The sequence below is a fragment of the Nicotiana attenuata genome, chromosome 12 (assembly GCF_001879085.1).
Source record: "Nicotiana attenuata strain UT chromosome 12, NIATTr2, whole genome shotgun sequence".
Classification (NCBI taxonomy): Eukaryota; Viridiplantae; Streptophyta; class Magnoliopsida; order Solanales; family Solanaceae; genus Nicotiana; species Nicotiana attenuata.
The window spans coordinates 2,998,235-3,021,722 of record NC_032000.1 but is presented as its reverse complement, the minus strand read 5'-3'; the positions used below and the strand labels follow the sequence as shown (position 1 = coordinate 3,021,722).

General features: G+C 36.2%; 2 protein-coding genes and 1 pseudogene across 3 annotated transcripts; 1 reads left to right on the top strand and 2 right to left on the bottom strand.

Annotated features, from left to right (window-relative positions):
- LOC109235165 (mulatexin-like) lies at positions 250-1,404 on the bottom strand. The gene has a single exon (XM_019401152.1). It carries the CDS (start codon positions 1,059-1,061, stop codon positions 642-644), a length of 420 nt encoding a protein of 139 aa, XP_019256697.1. The 5' UTR covers positions 1,062-1,404; the 3' UTR covers positions 250-641.
- On the top strand, positions 10,055-12,483 carry LOC109235814 (annotated as a pseudogene).
- On the bottom strand, positions 12,562-14,897 carry LOC109235164 (dnaJ homolog subfamily B member 7-like). 2 transcript variants are annotated; one of them, XM_019401150.1, is made up of 5 exons: positions 14,636-14,897; positions 14,434-14,521; positions 14,078-14,148; positions 13,933-13,989; positions 12,562-13,293 (listed from the first exon to the last, which is right to left on the bottom strand). In XM_019401150.1, exons 1-5 carry the CDS (start codon positions 14,744-14,746, stop codon positions 13,045-13,047), a joined length of 576 nt encoding a protein of 191 aa, XP_019256695.1. In that variant the 5' UTR covers positions 14,747-14,897; the 3' UTR covers positions 12,562-13,044. The 2 variants fall into 2 exon arrangements, with proteins under 2 accessions (XP_019256695.1, XP_019256696.1); XM_019401151.1 differs by having other exon boundaries at positions 14,631-14,722.

Genomic DNA, 23,488 nt, shown 5'->3' with positions numbered 1-23,488 from the left:
GAATTTTGTAGATGGCGTAACTGGTAAAGTTAATTTCATGTGATTAGCGAACTGTAAAAATAAAATCTTGAAAAAATGCAGAATAAGACGATATAAAATAGACCTTTATGGTTCAGTTCTTCCTGAACGCTACGCACAGCGGGATCTAAGTATATTGGGCTGCCCTTTTTCTAAGTCATGAGCAGCCCTATCATTTAAATTCTTCACTGACATTGAGGACTCCATACCACTGTACTATCTCTTCTGATTGAAACCCATAACTCTTTTTTCTTTATTTTATTTAATTCTCCCATAAGGATATGATATTCACACAAAACAAAACAAGGTACACGAGAGGATAAAGGGGAAAAATAGAAGATAAATATGAGCAGACGATAATATGTCTCTTGAAAAGGATTGACAATTAAGTTTACAAAAAAAAGTGGAAGAAAATTTATAAGGTTATTGGGACTATATGAAACACATGAATATCAAGATAACAGCTAAGGACCAACCTATTATAATAGAATTAGAATATTCTTAGCCACTAAACTTTTGGTCTGTGAAATCTGCTGTTTCTCCTCTTCTTCTTATTCTTTCTTCTTCTTCTTCTTCTTCTTTTACTCGTAGAATTTGATTCGATTTTCATCAAACTCTGAATTTCACCAAAAGGAAAGCAATCCCAAGAAGAATCCAACGATCAAAAGTGAAAATCCACTAGAAAAGCTCCTTTTTGCACCACCAAAATCATGGTCAACAGGGTATAAATTCCCTGGTGGACCAGTCATGTATATATATTGTGAATTTGGTGTATCGGGAACATAACCACCACCGCCGCCGCCACTTCCGCCGCCACCGGAAGGAGGAGGAGGGCAGTAGGCACTCGGTGGTTTCTTTGGCGGTGGTGGTGATGGTGGTGGTAGAGCTGGTGGAGATGGTGGCGGAGAAGGTGAAACACAAGGCTTGTTACAAGGACAACCTCCACACTTGTTTTCATCTACCTCATCAAGTTTTCTTGGATTTAATCCATTGGTTATTGGTATAGCTATCAAAAATAAGAGAAAAACCACGACCCGAGACATTTTCAGAAGCTTCTTACTAATATCTTATGAGATCTTGATAGAAGTGTGAATTTCTTCTTTCTTCTTAGAAGAAAAAATGGATTTTTATGAGTGTATGTGACAAGAATATTACGTTAGGTATGGTGACTTTGTAGTAGAATAAATCAAGTGAGAAATGAAAGGAAAAGGAAAGGAAAGTCTTTTGAGAAATGAGAGAGAGTTTGTTACACTTCTTGAGAATGCATGGAAATTGGAAGAGAAAGGAATTTAAGGGTTGTTGATTATGAGGTGTCTCTTTTATGTATGGTGTATTGGCTTAATCTAGAAGGCAATTACAAATGCATGTGGATGGTCCATTTTTTGTCCCCACCATTGGACTCTTTTTCTATTTTTTAATCTTTTTGGAGTTGATAATATTTTAAGATATTATTATACAAATAGTCGGTCGATGTTTTAATTTTTTAAAAGTTAATATACATAAATTATATATCGATTATACACATACTATACATGGATTACATATATCTTATACAACCGCCAGTTATTTTTAGCTTAAGTGCTTGAGTGATCAGCTATTTATGTTAATGCTTTTTTTTTTTAAACTTGTTATTTTGTTTGATTAATTATAAATCAACATACTTTGTACATCTAAAAAGAATGGATGCTTTCAATAATTGTATCCTTTTTGGTATCTAATACTCTGGACTAGTATCTTGTGCGTGGAAAATTGGCAATCCTAATTATTGACCATGAACAATAAAAATTTGGAGTATTTTTGTTAGTTGAATTTGGTATAATATGGGGGCTTGAATTTATTATTTTTGGATTTTGCAAGTCAAAGCGAAGGTTATAATATGCTTTGGTGCATGTGGAACTTTCCTTTTCTCCAGTCCTACTCAAAAGTAGAAAATTCTTGTAATATAAAGGGAATATTATTTAATCTCCTTTTGTTTATTTATAAAAAGATTGGAATCAGGAAATCACTCATAAACATTCTTATAAAATGAAGAGGAGGAGGGGGGGAGGGCAGGGGCGGCTAGAGGTCAAGCAACTAAAGCAATTGCTTTAGGCCCCAAAATTTTTGAAGCCCCAAATTCTTTTTTTGTTTTTTATTTTTATTTTTACGTATTCGGTATTTGCATTGAAGTCACGACTAATTTAAGTTTGAACCGCTTAAGGCCTAGTAGAAAGAAAAGTGCACTCTAACAGAATATCATCCATAGGGCTCAAACCCGAAAAGTAGGTTAAATCATATTCATCCACCACAATCCTTGGAGTGGAGCCCAACTTTTATCAACAATAGATTTATAAGTTAATTTTTTAAGAATAATATTGAGTATTTCAAAATAGAAAAGTAAAATCTTTTATAAAAAGTAAAAAAATACTCCCCTAAACCCTTACCACGAATATAAAATTCTGCGTTAATTATATTTTACGATTGACATCATTAGTTAAATACCTACATTATTTTTTATATTTTTATATTTTTCACTTTAGAGTCTAATATTTTAATATCTCTAGTAGTCCAAATCTCATTTCTATATTTCTCATAAAAAAACATGTACTACACTTATATTTTCTTTCTTGGTTTCAGCAAAAGTTCAAATTTTTGATAAGCTATATTGTTTCACAAAAAAAGATCAATTTTTTCAATAAAAACAAGAGCTAAAGAATACTGTTGAATAAGCTATATTGCACATTCTTAATTTTTTTCCTCTGTAGGTTTCAAGCACTACAACACGTATATTAAAAAATTAAATAATTATTTTGATATCAAGTTATCAACTTTTTGAATCTGGTTTTATTTCCTAAGATCAACAATATTTTAAGAGTGAATAAATGGTTTATAAAAAAATTATTAATAACTATACATCTCAAAAAGCTAGAAAAAATAAATTTCAGATAAAACTGTATATGAAGGTTTTGTTTTAACAAAGGCCTCCAATTAAATTTTCCGATTTAACCCTCCAATCTTGTTGAACCGCCCATGTAGTGGTGTGTGGGGGAGGGGGGAGGGGGAAATTAAAGATTGCTTTTGTATATATTAGCTAGAAAGTATTCGGACAACTTAACGTAAACAAGGAGAAGAAAAAAGAAAAGAAGAAAAAACTTAAGTTTACCAATAATATAGGGCATCTATTTTAATTTACCTTTTGTTTATCTATTCTGAATTATGCTACGAAAGAGGATACGTGTTGCTTTTGTACACAACTTTGAAAACGATATAGTCATACACTAGAGCCTAACTAAGAAAAAAGTGAGATGAATTTAAAGCAATATTGAGTCATCAGAAACAGGTAGAAATGACAGCAGATAGCCATTTCAAAACATTGCTATTTAAAAATTAACTAATGTGTCATTAATTTTAATTTTTCAGTTCAAATACCGATATCCTTAATTGTTCTGAAATTAAGATTTTTAATTTAAATTATCAAAACAAAATAAGTACTAACTAATCCATAAATAACAACCCTAAGAATGGTTGTTTGTACACTTCGACAAAATAGCATGGTATAGTCAGTTTTCGGACTGGTCATTCAAAAATAGCCAGCGTTTATTAAGTCAATGAAAAATAACCACTATTTTGCTGCAACAGAGACCGGTCCAGCATAATATACTGGATTTCGGTACACCCGTGTATGAACTCCAGCACATTATGCTGCACCGGTATACTTTGCTGGCTCCAGTAGAATATACTGGAGACTAGAGCACCGATGCTCCAAACTCCAATATATTATGCTGGACCGGTATACTTGCTGGAACTCCAGTATATTATGCTGGAGTTCTAGTGAACTTATGCTGGAACTCCATCATATTATGCTGGAGTTCCAGCATACTTATCGTGGAACTCCAGTATAATATGCTGGAGTTCCAGCATAAGCATACTTATGCTGGAACTCCAGTATATTTTGGACAGTGTTTTCGCTCAGATTTATCTTTACATGAAAAGTGACTAAATTTCGATTACTTTTGAAACTGGACTATTTTTGAACGACCAATTGTAAATCTGGCTATTTATAAATTTCTCCCGTACATAATGCTGTATGGTGGGCCGGGCTGGGACCGGACCGGGCCCGCGGTCTTAACGGGCTAACGGTCCTGGTGGGCCGGTCCTGGTGGGCCGGTCCCCAATGATGCAGGAGGCCCGTGGCGGGCCGGTTCACTTCTATAAGCCCACGAGCCCGGGACCGCTAAGCTCGGGACCGGCAGGCGGGCCTGGGTCGGTTCAACCGGGCCTAACGGGCTCCAACGGCTATTTTTAAAAAAAAAAAAATTTTCAACGGTCAGATTTTTAAAATCTAGCCGTTGGCCTTCATAATTTATCCGCTGGCTACTTTAAAAAATAGCCATTTGGCCCCCAAACTTTATATAATTACACTTTTTCCCAATTCTCAACTATAAATACCCCCTCATTCTTTCATTTTTACTCACCAATTTATCAATCTCTCTCAATCTCTCTCAATCTATATCTAATTTCTCTTCTATAATTGCTTATTTTATTATTGCAATTTCGTGAAAAATTGTGAAGTTGTTTAATTGAAGTATTCAAGTCTTCAACGATTTTTAATTTTCAAGAAGTTGTTCGGCAATTCGGTAAACTCGTTCCAACTCTTAAGTTTTAAGAATATATTTTTGTGTGTTTTAGTTTGCATAATTGTAATTAATATGGCATTTTCTTTGAAAAAAATATTTGGTGGTAAGGGAAAAGCTAAAATTGGTGAAAGTAGTCGCCAACCTACTACCCTTCCCCCGGCTCCNATAATTTACTCATAACCCACGAATCCAAAGATATAATCTGGTTTAAGATTCGACCCCAAATTGGGGTTGAATTACCCAAAATTCTCAAAACCCTAACTCTACAAAAAACCCATGATTCCTACCTTGATTTCATGATTTAGGCTTAGAAACTTGCTAATTAATGAAGGAAAAGTAAAGGAAATAAGTGGGAAATTACTTACTCAAGTGGTCTTGAAGCTTGAGGGTTTAATGGCTTCCTAAGGCTTGGGAGAGAAGAGGGATCGTGATAAAAAGTGAAAAATCCCGAGTGTACTGTTTCTGTTCTTTTAAAAAAAATCACTGGACGACATTACACTACGCGTTCGCGACAGTAGGGTCGCGTTCGCGATGAATAGAAGTTGGCAAGCATCGCGTTCGCGGACAAGGGATGCGAACGCGAAGAGAAAATATTGGGTGCCTGGAAAATTGGCCTACGCGAATGCGTTGGCCTGTACGCGAACGCGATGGGAAATGGGCTGGGAACTACGCGAACGCGGTCCGGCCCTCGCGAACGCGAACAAGAAAAGAGGACTGGGCCCTCAGAGGTTCATATCTCTACGCGAACGCGGACTAGTGACGCGAACGCGATGAAGGAACAAAATGAAGCATCGCGAACGCGTGTGGGGGAGTGCGAACGCGAAGAAGGATTTCACTGGGCAAAAATTGCAGAAAAATATGCTACCATTCCAAGTGTAAAAACACCCCAAACTACCTCCAATTCACTCCCGAGCCCTCGGGGCTCCTAACCAATCACACACACTAACTCAATAACATCCTACGAACTTACTCGAGCGATTAAATCGCCAAAATAACATCAAAATCATTGAATCAAGCCTCAAAATCATCATTTTCCTTTCAAACTTCATAAACTTCCAACTTTAGACAATTAGGTCCGAAACACGTCAAACGACGTCCGATTTCGACCAAACTTTACAGAAAGCGCTTAACACATATTTAAGACTTGTAGCGGGCGTCGGAACCAAAATACGAGCCCGATACCACAGTCTTTTAATCAATTTTCATTTCCATTTTCCTTAATAATTTCAGAAAAACAATTTCACAGAAAAATTCATTTCTCGGGCTCTAGACCTCGGAATTCGACTCCGGGCACATGCCCGAGTCCCATATTTTTCTACGGACCTTTCGGGACCGTCCAATCTCGGGTCCGGGTCCGTTTACCAAAAATGTTGACTGAAGTCAACCTTAAACATATTAATATCAAAATTCTTCAAATTTTTCACAGAATTCACATATTTCAACATAAAAGCTTTCCGGCTACGCGCCCGGACTGCGCACGCAAATCGAGGCAAGTAAAAAAATGAGGTTTTAAAGGCCTCGAAAACACAGAATGAATGAGGAAACAGGTGATGACCCTTTGGGTCGTCACAGTATCCTAAGTTCGACAGTGTATCCTTGGTGTATATTGAGCCTATCTCGAGTGTGCTTGTGTATAAATATTGTATCTAAAGTGTATATATTTGTGTACCCCAAATGTATTTTGTATCGTGAATGTATAATCTGTCTGAACAATGTATCAAAATTGTATATAATGTGTATTTTCTAATATGTAAACATAGTGTATATAAATTATATACAATTTTGTATGTGTAACGTGTGCACACTGTGTATTTGGAGTGGATCATGTATTTTTGTATAGTGACAGTCTTTTTTGTATATATTTTATATAGTTACATCTATATTGTATATATTTTGTATAGTTACATCTATTTTATATATTTTTTGTATAGTGACAGTCTATTTTGTATATTTTTTGTATAGTGACAGTCTATTTGTATATTTTTTGTATAGTGACAGTCTATTTGTATATATTTTGTATAGTGACAGTCTATTTTGTATATTTTTATATAGTGACAGTCTATTTGTATATTTTTTGTATAGTGACAGTCTATTTTATTTTTATATAGTGACAGTCTATTTGTATATTTTTTGTATGGTGGCAGTCTATTTTGTATATTTTTTGTATAGTGACAGATTTTCTTTCCAATATTCAAAAAAAAAAAAAAATTTGCTCTCCAGTCTAATACAGCCTAAAAATATAATACATGGTCTACCTCTACATTGGACAAAATAACACAATTGAGAATGGTTTTCTATTAGTGGATTCAAAAACATAAAAAGGTAAATAAATAGGAAGAAGGAGAGAAGGAAAGCCATCAGATTGAACTCAAGTATAAACCCAACGACTTGCACCTTTGTAAAAACATAAAAAGGGACGCTTTATCTTGGATGGAAGAACCAAACTTTATCGTGAAATTGAAATCAAAACCCAGTCAGTCTAACCCATTGTGCTCGATCTCGTTGGCTTTAGATCTGGACGGAAACTCAAACACCGGTGATCCTCCATTAAATCTGGCGACTCTTTCTTCTCGTTTTATTCATTGTTTTGGGGATTTTGATATTATAAAAATCTAGATCTGAAAGATGGTTTGCTTGCTAATTTGAATTTCGGCAGATCTGGTCGGTATATAGCTTTTCCGACGACCGTGAAGTTTTCCGGCTAAACCATTTCGGGCCGAAAATTATTTCTCCAGTGAACCTGTGTTTGTTTGTGTACTGTTGTTACTATGAACTTGTTATGCTGGAGATTATGGGATACCTTGAATATTACTTTCGCCGGAATCTGACCCACTAACGATAAATAGGGCCCGACTCTACCGCCTACATTTCTACAAGAAAAGAGAGGAAAGTCTACATTATGATTAATTGAAAATTGAGAAAGAGTTGGGAAAAGGAAGCTACTTTTCTCAAAGGAAAGAAAAGATTTGATTGCTGCTTCCTGTAAGCTGACAAACTGGAGCTGGAATCTGTTGGAGAAAAGGGTTTCCCATTGGAGTTGTAGGCTAGGGACAAACCTAGGGCCATTGATGAAGAGCTTTGAAGGCATGTGGTGCAGATATATAGTTCGGTGGCTAGCCACTAGAATTATTTTTGGGCTATAAAATGCATATTGAAATTTTGGGCTACCGGATGATATTTGTTTTGCCCGATGGACTATAAATGAAGTTCTCTCTAAAAAATTTCCTTATTTGTGCTAGACAAGCTTACAGTTTTGGCCACTCTTTGCTAGTTTTGTTTATTTCTCAACCAAGTGGAGGTCATGATCTTTAACTAAATCGATAGAACTTTTATATAGACTAGACAAGCTTGCATATGGACAAGCTTGCATATGGAAACTTTCATCCTTTGTTAACACTAGCTTTTAGGATCGTTTTAATCGTTAATACTTAGTGACCTTCCGACCATTTTTAAATTGAATGTTAGTTTGAGAGAATGATGATGTTAATATCACTCTTAGAGTAAGTATCCCCTTAAGGTTTTAACGTTTTCAATTTAAACAAAATTATTCCTTATAATTTTGGACTATAAATTACTTTATCAAAAAAATGTGGACTATAAATTGGGCTACACAATTGTCGATCTAGACGCTTACTAAACTGTGTATTAAAAAATATGATGATTAAACTTAAACCTTAAATGTCGTGTTTAACTAAAAATTAAATAAAGAAGGTTTGAATTAAATGAAATGCCTTAATAAAGAGGAAGAGAATACTACTTTTCAATTATTTAGCAGTCGCTTTTGATATACGACCACATCAAACATTTACAATATATTTATTATTCGTAGCTATATTCGAATTTTATAGCAAATCCATGACATAAGAGATTATTTGTTAGTTTGAAAGAATGATGATGTTAATATCACTCTTAGAGTAAATAACCCCTTAACGCCTTAACGTTTTCAATTTAAATGAAAATATTCCCTATAATTTTGGGCTATTATTGATGTGGACTATAAATTACTATATCAAAAAAAATGTGGACTATAAATTAGGCTACCCAATTGTCGATCTAGACATTTACTGAACTGAGTATTAAATATGATGATTAAACTTGTTGGGTTTGTTACTAATAAATAATAACAAAAGAGGTGTGAATGGAAAATGGTGGGAAAAGAATGGAGGGAAGTGAAATTTTGAATGAGTTCATTTCACTTATGCACTTTGTCCCTCGTTGGTAGAAGGAAATATTATCTTTGTGTATATAAAGAGAAGCTCATCTTTTAGCTTTTAAAGAGCTAAGAAGAAGGCAAGCATCGCGCCGTCGTCGTCGCTCGCTCGGATTCAGATTCGGATTTGTCAAAGATTGATTGAATAATCTTTTTGGACAAAATTCTTTTCAAATATTTAATTAATTAATTAAATTAATTAAAGAAAATTCAATCCGCAATAACCCGCGACCCGGTCCGGTCCGGCCCGTTTTCTTTCCCGGATTATTTTAAATCCGTTTTATATTTTCCGCAATATTTTGAACAGCCATGGCTGTTCTGAAACAGTGTCACACCTGTTCCAACAGCTATGGCTGTTCTGAAAGGTTGCAAACCTCTTCAGAAACAGCACCAAGTTGGCTATAAATATACCTTCAAATCCCAGAATATTTACTTACTAAATTTTCTGAATCTTCTTCTTCTTCTGCACAAAATATTCCAGCGTGTTTTACGACCATCGAGTGGTTCGCCGATCACCAGAGTTTTAGGTACCGATACACTGGTGAGTTAAATCGTTCTATCCTGGGAGGATATATTCCAGAACCTCGGGTACTTGAGGGAAATAATTTCCTTAAGGATACACTGTGTATTCAGTGGGCTCGATTTGTTCCTACAACGTTTTCAGAATTTATTTTGAAGAAGTTTACTGTTTTTCGGAATTTAATTTCTATTAACTTTCTGTTTTTGTTTTCAGAAAGATTATTATTTAATTTATTTTCAGCAATACAGATATATAACAATCTTAAGAAAATTATATTTATTATATTTTGTATTCTGTCTGAATTTTACTATTCTGATTTGAAGATATAAAAACTTCATCAGGATATTGAAATTCAGAAAACGAATTAAAGAACATAAAAACTTCATCGTTATTCTGTAAAAACAGTATATAAAAACCTTAGTTCTTTTTATTACGTACTGTTTATTGATTACAGTATTATTTACTGTTTTGGTTTTGCCATTAATTGATTTCTTCTGTTGTTGACAGTAAGAAATGGCAAATGAAAATGGAAATCCTTCTGCGACTGTTGGTGCAACGACGATAGCCTCGTCAAGCCGCACTCTTGTTCCTCCGGCTGAGAAACCGGAGAAATTTTCCGGAACTAACTTTAAAGGATGGCAGTAAAGGGTGTTCTTCTGGCTTACCACACTTGGTATGCAGAAATTCACTAGTGAAGAGCCTCCAGTGCCTGCTGCGGACATGCCAGATAATGAAAAGTTCATGGTTGTTGAGGCGTGGAAGCAGGCAGATTTTCTTTGCAAAGGCTATATATTAAGTGCTTTAGAAGATGACTTTTACAATGTGTACAGTGCAATGAATACTTCGAAAGAATTATGGGACGCACTTGAGAAGAAGTACAAGACAGAAGATGCATGCTTGAAGAAGTTCGTGGTTGCCAAGTTTCTAGACTATAAAATGATAGACAGCAAAACTGTGGGAACCCAAGTTCAGGAGCTTCAACTTATTTTTCATGAACTTATTGCTGAAGGTATGGTCGTGAATGAATCATTTCAAGTAGCTGCTATGATTGAAAAATTGCCTCCTTCGTGGAGAGATTTCAAGAACTATCTGAAGCACAAACGCAAAGAAATGAAGTTGAAAGATCTTGTGATACGTCTAAAGATTGAGGAAGACAACAAAACAGCTGAGAAGAAGTCTCGTGGAAATTCAACGATCATGGGAGCTAATATCGTTGAAGAGAATGCTCCAAAAGGTAAGAAGAGGAAGAGGTCTTCTGGACAAACTAAGGAGCAGAACAAAAAGAAATTCAAGGGCGGCTGCTACAATTGTGGAAAAATCGGTCACAAAAGCCCTGATTGTCGTCTCCCGAAAAAGGATAAGAAGAAGGGACAAGCCAACATAGTGGAGAAGAATAATGACATTGATGATCTTTGCGCAATGCTTTCGGAATGCAACTTAGTTGAAAATCCGAAGGAGTGGTGGATTGACTCTGGAGCCACTCGACATGTTTGTCTGTCAAAGAAGCATTTGCGACTTACTCTACTGCTGGTCCGGAAGAAGAAATTTCCATGGGAAATAATGCAACAGCCAAGATTGAAGGTTATGGGAAGATATTCCTGAAGATGACTTCCGGCAAGGTGTTAACGCTCAACAACGTTCTTCATGTTCCTACTATTAGGAAGAATTTAGTTTCTACTTCTTTACTTGTAAAGAATGGATTCAAATGTGTATTTATTTCTGATAAAGTTGTTGTAAGCAAGAACGAAATGTATGTTGGAAAAGGCTACCTCACGGAGGGCCTTTTCAAACTCAATGTAATGGTTGTTGACAGTATGAATAAAATTTCAGATTCTTCTTATTTATTGGAGTCAAATGATTTATGGCATATTCGTTTAGGACATGTCAATTATAAAACCTTGCAGAAATTAATTAATTTAGAAGTATTGCCTAAATTCGAGTGTAATAAATCGAAATGTCAAATATGTGTTGAATCTAAGTTTGTAAAACATCCTTATAAGTCTGTTGAAAGGAATTCAAATCCTTTAGACTTAATTCATACTGACATTTGCGATATGAAGTCGACACCATCTCGAGGTGGGAAAAAAGTATTTTATTACTTTTATTGACGATTGCACTAGATATTGTTATGTTTATTTGCTTAATAGTAAGGATGAAGCAATTGAAGCATTTAAGCAATACAAGAATGAAGTAGAAAATCAATTGAATAAAAGGATCAAAATGATTAGAAGTGATCGAGGTGGAGAATATGAATCACCGTTTGCAGAATATGTTCGGAATATGGAATTNAGAAAAGGAAAAAAGAAAAAAATAAGAAGAAAAACGAGAAAAAAGAAAAGGAGAAAAGAAAAAAAGAAAGAAAAGAAGCATAGAAATAAAAAAGAATTGGAGAATAAAGAAAAAATTCCCCACAAAAACTACTACGCGTAGAAAATATAATTAGTTTATGGGTAGAAAAATAAATGGGTAGACAAGAGTAAATAGTTTTATTTTTGTGGGTAACTGTGTCAAAACCCCAATTTAGTTTTACTATTGTTTTGTTATTTTACTTTTTCGTCAAGCACTTTAATAATTAGATTTCTATATTATATATATTACATATATTTATATAACCATGTATAAGAACAATTTATATATATACATACATATATGGTTTACAAGAAATTGCTTAAACAAAAAAATTTTTTAAAAAAATGCCCAAAAATAAAAAAGCCCGTTAGACCCGCTAAGCCCACGAGCCCGGCCCATTTAGCCCAGGACCATATGGGCTTAGGCCCGTCATGGGCTGATTCCACCCGTTGAGCCCACGAAGCCCGGACCGCTAAGCCCAGGCCATTTAACCCGGCCCGTTTAGCCCATTTAGGCCCGGGCCCGGGTCCACCCGTTGAGCGCACGAAGCCCGGACCGCTAAGCCCAGGCCATTTAACCCGGCCCGTTTAGCCCATTTAGGCCCGGGCCGAGGCCCGGACCATCATACAGCATTACCCGTACACTTCCCCCAACAATTTGGGCTAAATTACGTGACAGCCTGCTGAAAATTGGGCTATTAGAATGGGCTTAATATGGGCTTCAGTGTTGGACCAGAAAAGACTACTGGGCCTACTCTGTACACAACCTAATAACAGGCCCATCACACGAAGAACAGTCATTATGAGCTTAAGATAGACACACAGAGAAAACACTTAACAAAATCAAGATTATGGCATGCATATGTTTCGCCAAAGTCTCATTCAAATTAACACTACAAATAGTACATCTCAACAACCTCAAGTAGCTACAAAACATGCCCAATTCTTGAATCTCATTCCATTTCTGTACAGAAGAAATTTGAAAAAACATCTCATCACCACACAGAAACCTGTAGCTAACAACACCAGTCAGTAATAACTCTGGTATCTTGTCTGCAACAATACAAAGTCACATTTCTACTGTCACCCCTAATCTTATGCTTTTACTTGAAATTTCAACTACATACTATCCTGTGTGATAGTATCCTCTGTGTGTTAGTGCTGATATGATCGCGTCTAACTACATATGCTTCATTCAGAGCCAAAATTCTCAGATCTCCTTTGCACATTGCTACACTCAAGTGATTCTACCAACATCTTAAGATGCAGAAACATTAAGAGCAAAAATCTTCGCGTGCATTTCTCGTTGCTGAAAATTATCGTGAAATCGCTTTATCTACAGAAACGATTAGCTGCATGCATCTCCATGTTTGAGAAATCCAAGAATGGATTTCTGTCTGTAAAATTTGTATCTAACTGAGCTGTCCCTGAAGTTCTAGGGTGATTATAAGCCGAAGGACTGCAAAACCATCGCGAGGACTCGAAATCTTGTTGTTGAGAGAAGTTAGACTTAGTAGTCTCAAATCCTTGTGCCATCTCCCAAAACATGCCCTGTAGCTCCTCCATACTGTAATTTTTCTCCTGTTTTCAAGAATTTGCAATGGAAAAGAAACATCAATTACTAAAGAGAATAAAGTGGAAGCCGGTGGAATAGAATAATTAGTCGAAAAATATCTATAGTATGAAAATTTCTCACACTATCACTGTAATTTAACCTGTTATAACAGGTCGCACACTTCATATTTCAGTTTACTGATTGTCATATATATAGTTATCTTTTAAATGACATGTTAAATCATCAGCCAAGTGCAATGCAATTCATTTTAATTATGCACAAGCAACATCAGAGAAAACAACACAGTTACTCATTTTAAGTACGATCATCATCCAAAGGGCAGCCCAATGCACTATACATCCCGCGTCTAGCACAGGATTTGGGAAAGAGCCGCACCCCAAAAAGCGTGATGTAAACAGCCTAACTTAATACAAGCATCGAACCCGTATCCTATAGATCACGGAGACAACACGAAGACAACTGTACCATTGCTCCGAGGCTCCCCTCCACGACATATATGATCATCATCCAAGACAAACGAAATTCATAGTATCTTAAGTTCTTAACTACATATGCTTCAATGAGGACAGCTTTAAGTTACCAATTGAACAGAGAAACCATACATTTACTATCACAATAAAATCATAAGCAGATGAAGACAATACCTCTTTCCTTGCATTATCCATTAGAGATACCATTTCTTGTAGAAAATCAGCAAATCCCTACAAAAAAAATAACAGAAATATATCAGATGAGCTTCTCTTTTTCTGCATAATCTAAAATCAAGAAACAGAACAAAATATAGCATACCTCATCCTCGTCTTCCTCAGGGTCATACAATCCTGCATCATACATCATTCTCTTCTTCTGATCCGACAACACTATTCCCAAATAAAAAAAATAAAATAAAAAAAATTAGAATTGGCAATAAATTATTTTTTTAAAAGACATACCCATTTCCATTCCGAGAAATGGATTGACGATATAAAAAATATTTATACAATCAAATCAAGTCATTTATAAGTTAATGACAGTTAAATCTTTATGATAAAGGTTACAAATTTAATAACCTAATAACAATGGTAATTAACCGGCAAATTACACTGATACTAAAAAAAATTATACAGTGTATATAACTTAAATCCATTGAACGATATAAACTTTACCTGAATAGGCTTCTTGGATTTGCTGAAACTTCCTCTTAGCTTCACCTAATAATGATGGCGTCCTCGTCCATTTATCAGGATGCCATTGCTGCAATCAAAAATCACAATTTCAATTAGCAACAAAAACTCCTCTTATAACTACAATACAATAACCAAAAAAAAAGGGAAAAAAAAGAGAGAGAACTTTTTTTAATTACCATACCATAGCTAGCTTTCTATAAGCACGTTTAATTTCTTCATCAGAAGAGTTTACATTAACACCAAGAACACTATAATATGATGGCCACCTTTCTTTAAAAAACTCCATCTCCATCTCCAAATTCACTCAATTAACAACAATATAGGCCAAAAGGGTACACTCTATTTTTCATGCAAAAAAATCAAGTAAATCTCAAATCAAGAAACTTGTGACATGAATAGGGTGTTAAAGAAAATATTTATAAAGGTAAAATTTCAGAGTCGGCGATAAAGTGGGACCAATGGAACTTAATAAAAAAAAATCTGCAGCCACAGGGCGAAAATATCCATGTGATAAAGCTTCAAGAAGATTCGGGAAGGAAAATTCAGTTTTTATGATACACGTGTCTGATAATTTTGAGGAGATATTTTTGGTTTTGTCCGAGTCATGGGTCGAGATATTTTGTTTGGAAAATTCTGGTGACCTCTAACGGGTTTGTAAAAGAATTTTTGGTACTAAGATTGGATTGTGATAGTTTTTGGTACGACAAGATATTTTGGGATGACGTGTACATATTAGTTGGATTGTTGGCCCCACAACTTCATCTTGTCTATGCCACGTTTATAGATACCGCTAGCCTCTTTAGCTAAACTTTTGTGAAGCTAAAAGTAAAAGTGTGTGTGTATATATATTTGAGGGATTTTGATAAATTACTGTACTTTAGAGCTTAATAATTATAATTTAATTATTATTTGTACCTATTTTAGTTTGTATTACTTGTATTAAACGCGCAATAAAAACTTCTGTCTTAAGGAAATTATATTTATTATATTCTGTATTCTGTCTGAATTTTACTATTCTGATTTGAAGATATAAAAACTTCATCAGGGTATTGAAATTCAGAAAACGATTTGAAGAACATAAAAACTTCATCGTTTTTCTGTAAAACAGTATATAAAAACCTTAGTTGTTTTTATTACGTACTGTTTATTGATTACATTATTATTTACTATTTTGGTTTTGCCATTAATTGATTTCTTCTGTTGTTGACAGTAAGAAATGGCAAATGGAAATGGAAATCCTTCTGCGACTGTTGGTGCAACAACGATAGCCTCGTCAAGCCGCATTGCTGTTCCTCCGGCTGAGAAACCGGGGAAATTTTCTGGAACCAACTTCAAAGGATGGCAGCAAAGGGTGTTCTTCTGGCTTACTACACTTGGTATGCAGAAATTTACTAGTGAAGAGCCTTCAGTGCCTGCTGCGGACATGCCGGATAATGAAAAGTTCATGGTTGTTGAGGCATGGAAGCAGGCAGATTTTCTTTGCAAAGGCTATATCTTAAGTGCTTTAGAAGATGACTTGTATAATGTGTACAGTGCAATAAATACTTCGAAAGAATTATGGGATGCACTTGAGAAGAAGTACAAGACAGAAGATGCATGCTTGAAGAAGTTCGTGGTTGCCAAGTTTCTAGACTATAAAATGATAGACAGCAAAACTGTGGGAACCCAAGTTCAGGAGCTTCAACTTATTTTTCACGACCTTATAGCTGAAGGTATGGTCGTGAATGAAGCATTTCAAGTAGCTGCTACGATTGAAAAATTGCCTCCTTCGTGGAGAGATTTCAAGAACTATCTGAAGCACAAACGCAAAGAAATGAAGTTGGAAGATCTTGTGATACGTTTACAGATCGAGGAAGACAACAAAACAGCCGAGAAGAAGTCTCGTGGAAATTCAACGATCATGGGAGCTAATATCGTTGAAGAGACTGCTCCAAAAAGTAAGAAGAGGAAGAGGTCTTCTGGACAAACTAAGGAGCAGAACAAAAAGAAATTCAAGGGCAGCTGCTACAATTGTGGAAAAGTCGGTCACAAAAGCCCAGATTGTCGTCTTCCGAAAAAGGATAAGAAGAAGGGACAAGCCAACATAGTGGAGAAGAATAATGAGATTGATGATCTTTGCGCAATACTTTCGGAATACAATTTAGTTGGAAATCCGAAGGAGTAGTGGATTGACTCTGGAGCCACTCGACATGTTTGTGCTGTCAAAAAAGCATTTGCGACTTACTCTACTGCTGGTCCGGAAGAAGAAATTTCCATGGGAAATAATGCAACAGCCAAGATTGAAGGTTATGGGAAGATATTCCTGAAGATGACTTCCGGCAAGGTGTTAACGCTCAACAACGTTCTTCATGTTCCTACTATTAGGAAGAATTTAGTTTCTACTTCTTTACTTGTAAAGAATGGATTCAAATGTGTATTTGTTTCTGATAAAGTTGTTGTAAGCAAGAACGAAATGTATGTTGGAAAAGGCTACCTCACGGAGGGCCTTTTCAAACTCAATGTAATGGTTGTTGACAGTATGAATAAAATTTCAGCTTCTTCTTATTTATTGGAGTCAAATGATTTATGGCATATTCGTTTAGGACATGTCAATTATAAAACCTTGCGGAAATTAATTAATTTAGAAGTATTGCCTAAATTCGAGTGTAATAAATCGAAATGTCAAATATGTGTTGAATCTAAGTTTGTAAAACATCCTTATAAGTCTGTTGAAAGGAATTCAAATCCTTTAGACTTAATTCATACTGACATTTGCGATATGAAGTCGACACCATCTCGAGGTGGGAAAAAGTATTTTATTACTTTTATTGACGATTGCACTAGATATTGTTATGTTTATTTGCTTAATAGTAAGGATGAAGCAATTGAAGCATTTAAGCAATAAAAGAATGAAGTAGAAAATCAATTGAATAAAAAGATCAAAATAATTAGAAGTGATTGAGGTGGAGAATATGAATCTCCGTTTGCAGAAATATGTTCAAAATATGGAATTATCCATCAAACTACTGCACCTTACCACCTCAATCCAACGGAATTGCGGAAAGGAAAAATCGGACATTAAAAGAAATGATGAATTCTTTATTAATAAGTTCCGGATTACCGCAGAGTTTGTGGGGGGAAGCTATCCTTACAGCTAACCGAATACTCAACAGAGTACCCCACAACAAAACGCAATCTATTCCATATGAAAAATGGAAAGGAAGAAAACCCAACTTGAAATATTTCAAAGTGTGGGGGTGTCTAGCAAAGGTACAGGTTCCTTTACCTAAAAGGGTTAAAATTGGACCAAAAATAGTAGATTGCGTTTTCATTGGATATGCTACAAATAGTAAAGCATGTTGATTTTTGGTTCATAAATCTCATAATCCCGAGATTCATGTTAATACGGTAATGGAATCAGATAATGTTGAATTCTTTGAAAGCATCTATCCGTATAAAACTGAAAGCGAGTCGGTAAGTAAAAAACCTAAACGACCTCGGGAAGAACCAAAGGAAAATACTCCAAGTATAGAAGATCCAAGGCGTAGCAAACGTCAAAGAACATCTACGTCCTTTGGACCAGATTTAGTGACATTCTTGCTTGAAAATGAGCCTCAAACTTTTAAAGCAGCTATGTCGTCTTCTGATTCAGCATTTTGGAAAGAGGCAGTCAATAGTGAGATTCAATCAATGTTGGATAATCATACATGGAAATTGGTTAATTGTCCTCCAGGAAATAAGCCTTTAGGTTCGAAATGGATCTTTAAATGGAAAAATAAAGCTGATGGCACTATTGACAAATATAAGGCAAGACTTGTTGTCAAAGGTTATAGACAAAAGGAAGGCCTTGATTACTTTGACACTTACTCGCCAGTAATGAGGATAACATCTATTAGGGTGTTAGTGGCACTAGCGGCCGTGTATGGGTCTTGAAATCCATCAAATGGATGTTAAAACAGCTTTCCTAAATGGAGAATTGGAGGAAGAAATTTACATGGAACAACCTGAGGGTTTTGTGATTCCTGGTAAAGAAAAGAAAGTGTGCAAACTTGTTAAGTCGCTTTATGGACTTAAACAAGCACCCAAACAATGGCATGCAAAATTTGACCAAACAATGTTAGCAAATGTATTTAAAATCAACGAGTGTGATAAATGTGTTTACATTAAAAATACTCCAGGTCATGAAGTCATTGTTTGTTTATATGTTGATGACATGTTGATAATAAGCAAAAGTATGGCAGATATAAATGCTACAAAGCGCATGTTGTCTAGCAAATTCGACATGAAAGACTTAGGAGTTGCTGATGTGATCTTAGGAATCAGAATTCGCAAGACTTCACAAGGTCTAGCATTATCACAGTCTCACTACATTGAAAAGGTACTTGACAAGTTCAACTATTTGGATTTCAAAATTGCCAAGACTCTAATTGACGTGAGTTATGCACTTCAAAAGAATGAAGGTGAAAGTGACTCACAACTGGACTATGCAAGAGTATTGGGAAGTTTGATGTATATCATGAATTGTACGCGACCAGATATAGCATGTGCTATTAGCAAACTGAGTCGGTTTACAAGTAATCCCAATCAAATACATTGGATGGCAATGAAACGAGTTTTGGGATATCTGAAACATACCCAAAATTATGCTTTGCATTATAACAAATATCCTTCCGTGATCGAGGGATATAGTGATGCAAATTGGATCACCGGATCATCTGAAGTTAAATCCACGAGTGGATATGCTTTCACAATTGGGGGTGGAGCAGTATCTTGGAAATCATCCAAACAAACGTGCATCGCCCGTTCTACAAGGGAATTTGAATTCATAGCTTTAGATAAGGCCGGTGAGGAAGCTGAATGGATCCGGAATTTCTTGGAAGATATTCCATTTTTGCCCAAACCTTTGGCACCTATATGTGTACATTGTGATAGTCAAACGGCAATAGGTAGGGCAGGGAGCGTTATGTGTAACCGAAAATCTCGTCATATCCGACGGAGACACAATACCGTTAGACAACTACTCTCTAATGGTGTTATCACAATTGACTACGTAAAGTCAAGAGATAACGTGTCGGATCCACTTACAAAAGGCCTATCTAGAGAGGCAGTTGAAAGATCATCAAAGGGAATGGGGTTAAAGGCCTAGGACAAGTCATCATGGCGGTAACTCTACCTAGCAGACTGGAGATCCCAAGAGCTAGGTTCAAAGAGATCAAACAAAGTTATGAATGACGGTTCAACATTGTCAACTAACTCAACCCATTCTCGTGATGAAGACAATGTTCAAAAACGAGGTAAAGCATTAAGGCTTTTTTGATGAGTCAATAAAGCTTAAAGCTTTTTAATGATTTGCTAAGTCTGGCAGGATATGACCAGATAGTGTGTCTTTAGGATTACACGTTTAGGAATCACCTATGTGTGTGTGAAGTGTAAGCCGCTTCAAGGAGAATGAAAGTAAAGGCCCATTCTCTAAGCACTCATGAAACCAGGCGGTGTTCATGGCTGAAACGAACACAAACGTGAGAACCATAGATGGTTAAGGATTGATTGTGTGACTTATGTTGTCTAGGTATACAACAAAGCTCGACGGTTCAAAGATATCAAATTTACCGATTGACCGAGTATATCCGATATAAGTTCACTACGAAAAGTTTAAAGGGAAACCTACTTATCCAGATGCAATCAATTCTTGTTCGTAAAACACACACACGTCCGTGCATTCCTTTAAGTTTATAGCCATTCCCCATTCATGTGGGGGATTGTTGGGTTTGTTATTTAATAAATAATAATAAAAGTGGTGTGAATGAAAAATGGTGGGAAAATAAATGGAGGGATGACCCGCGACCCGGTCCGGTCTAGCCCGTTTTTCTTTCCCGGATTAATTTAAATTCGTTTTAAATTTTCCGCTGTGAGCACGTAATTTTTGCCCTAAGCAATAATTCCCAAAATTTCAAACAAAACAATTTTTTCTAGTATTTTATAATTTTTTGTGAATTTTGTGGCATTCTTTGGTAATTGTTGCATTTTTATTTGTGCATTTTAATCCATACGAAAATACCAAAAAATATGCATTGGCATTTAGGGATTTAATTTCACAATTTTAGTATTAATTAATTTTAGAATAAAATGTAAAGAAAATTGCAAGAAAATAGTTCTTTGCATTGCTAATTATTGCATTTGTCTTTAAATAGAGTTATAAGTAATTCTAGGAGTTAAATAGTGTAATTAGGTCTTTACTTTGTTTTAGCATTTTATAAAATCAGAAAAATAAATAAATACAAAAAAAATACAAAAAATAGATAAAGGAAAAAAGGGAAAAAGAATTAAAAAAGATGGTCTTAATTGGAGACCAAATTTGGGCCACAATCAGTCAGCCCAAACGAAATTCCCAACCCCAGGCCCAGTTTACCCCTGCCCGGTCCAATTGCCTCATGCTCAAAACGACGTCGTTTTGACGTCGTTTAATCACGACCATCCATCTCCCCAAATCCAATGGCCACGATTGACTCTCAGAATGAAATAAAACTGTCCGAATTACACAGAAAAAAATCAAAACACAACTCCTCTTCCTCGTACCAACCCGTCCCCTGTAACGCCGGTGCCGGCCACCCTCCTCCGCCCTAGCCCCACCGTCCCTCCGCCGTCCGCCGGCCGGCCGGAAATCGCCGCTGCCGGCGGCGATGCTCCGATCAACCCCAAAATCACACCCCAGATTCCTCTTCTCCTCCTTTACCTGAATCCACTGTCCTTTGCTTTCAAATCTTACTGGAACTCGTCGAATATCCGTTCAAAATTTTCCGGCCAAGTCGCCGGTTATGCCAAACGGTCCCAAATTAACACCATGGGACCGCCTTGACCTCCTTTACCCAACCCCCATGGCCACTTACCTCGAATATGGCCGGAACTGCTCAAATATCGAATCAAAAATCCGGCCAAAACCCTATCTCTTCCGAACCCTACCAAACTTACACCCCATACTCCCCTCCCTCTCCTTTACCTGAATCCCTAACCAGAATCTTTCGAATGTTACCAAAACTCCTCGAATTTTAGATCTTAGACTGGCAGAACCCTAACTCAGAAAATCTTGGGGATTTTGGACCGTAATTTCCCTAATCATGTGTGTTCTTTTGGAAAACACACGATTGGGGATGTTACGTGTCAAGAATCCCGGAGGATTCAAACAAATGGCCGGTCAGAGTTCCCCTTGGTCAGTCGAATACTCTAATTCAGTAAGTTTGCTGATTACTTCTATTCTTGATTCTTATTTTTTGGGGTTCCGTATTTGTTCTAAGTTTAGTTACGATTTGTTTGAGCTTTGTTTGGATTTCAATTCGTTCCTCAGCACCTGAACTGATTAGTAATCTCTTATGGTTGCTGTTAGTTAGCATTAATTAGTTTAGTTTAGTCTAATTAGTAATCGTATTAACAGTTCCATGTTTAGGGTTTAATTAAGTTTTATGATTTGATTGTGGAGGTACTGCTCTCAGTCTTTATGTTTGATTTAAATTTACTCCAGTAGGTCTAATTTTTGTTTAGTTTGATTAGTTGATTCATGAGTGGTCGCTGCAATTTGTAGTTCATGGTTAGGTTGGATTTCATGATTGGTTAATTGTGCAAAAATTCAATTTGGTGGGATCTTTTGGCTATAGCTGAACAAGATAGTGACCAGCAATTACAGTAAAAGGGGTTCTGGTCTGGCCAGTAATTTCAGGAGGTTCAAAGGGTAGTTTAGGCATGGGAAAAGGGTACTTTTATCANATAAAATCACCTTCCTAAACACGGGTGCACATTTATGTGACCCAAATCCAAATCTCAACAAAGTCGAAATGTGTTAACAATCACGGGTGCACTGGTGCGACGTGGTTTGAGGCGCATTTCCACGACGTTGCAATTCGTTTAAAAATCGAATAAATAAAAATAAAAGCGGTTTACTAATAAAAGCACATAAGCTAGAACATATTTCGAAATCAGATAAAATCAAATACAACAGTTGAGCGACCGTGCTAGAACCATGGAACCCGGGAATGCCTAACACCTTCTCCCGGGTTAACAGAATTCCTTACTCGGATTTCTGGTTCGCTGACTATTAACAGAGTCATAATTCCCTCGGTTCGGGATTCAACTGGTGACTTGGGGCACCCTTAATCTCCCAAGTGGCGACTCTGAAATCTTAATAATAAATCCCGTTCCGATTGTCCTTTAATTGGAAAAACTCCTTTACACCCTCACGCGGGTGTAGGAAAAAGGAGGTGTGACATCCGCAAAAATTTCTAACAGCCATGGCTGTTCTGAAACAGTGTCACACCTGTTCCAACAGCCATGACTATTCTGAAAAGTTGCAAACCTCTTCAGAGGGTCACACCTGTTCCAACAGCCATGACTGTTCTGAAAGGTTGCAAACCTCTTCAGAGGGTCACACCTGTTCCAACAGTCATGACTATTCTGAAAGGTTGCAAACCTCTTCAGAAACATCACCAAGTTGGCTATAAATAGACCTTCAAATCCCAGAATATTTACTTACGATTATCTTCTTCTTCTTCTGCACTAAAGTTCCAGTGTGTTTTGCTGCCATCGAGTGGTTCGCTGATCATCGGCGTTTTTGGTACCAACACTCCGGTGAGTTAAATCGTTCTATCCTGGGAGGATATATTCCATAACCTCGGGTACTTGAGGGGAATAATTTTCTTAAGGACACACTCTGTATTCAGTGGGCTCGATTTGTTCCTTCAACGTTTCAAAAATTATTTTGAAGTTCGAATATTATTTTTCAGAATTGTTTCTACTAACTTTTTGTTTTATTTTTCAGAAAGATTACTGTTTTATTTACTTACAGCAATACAGATAAATAACAGATTTAAGCATAACGGGAGTACCATTATCTTTAGTATGCCAATCACCACCGATAAAGTTCGGGTGCAACTCTTTGAAATGACTATGATAATTTATCATCAAAATAAAAACATCAATATTATCAAATATCATTAACTTGATACTAATATAACAAAAGTACATTGTCCGCTCATAGTTGAACTCGACGCGCTTTCATATTTTAAAA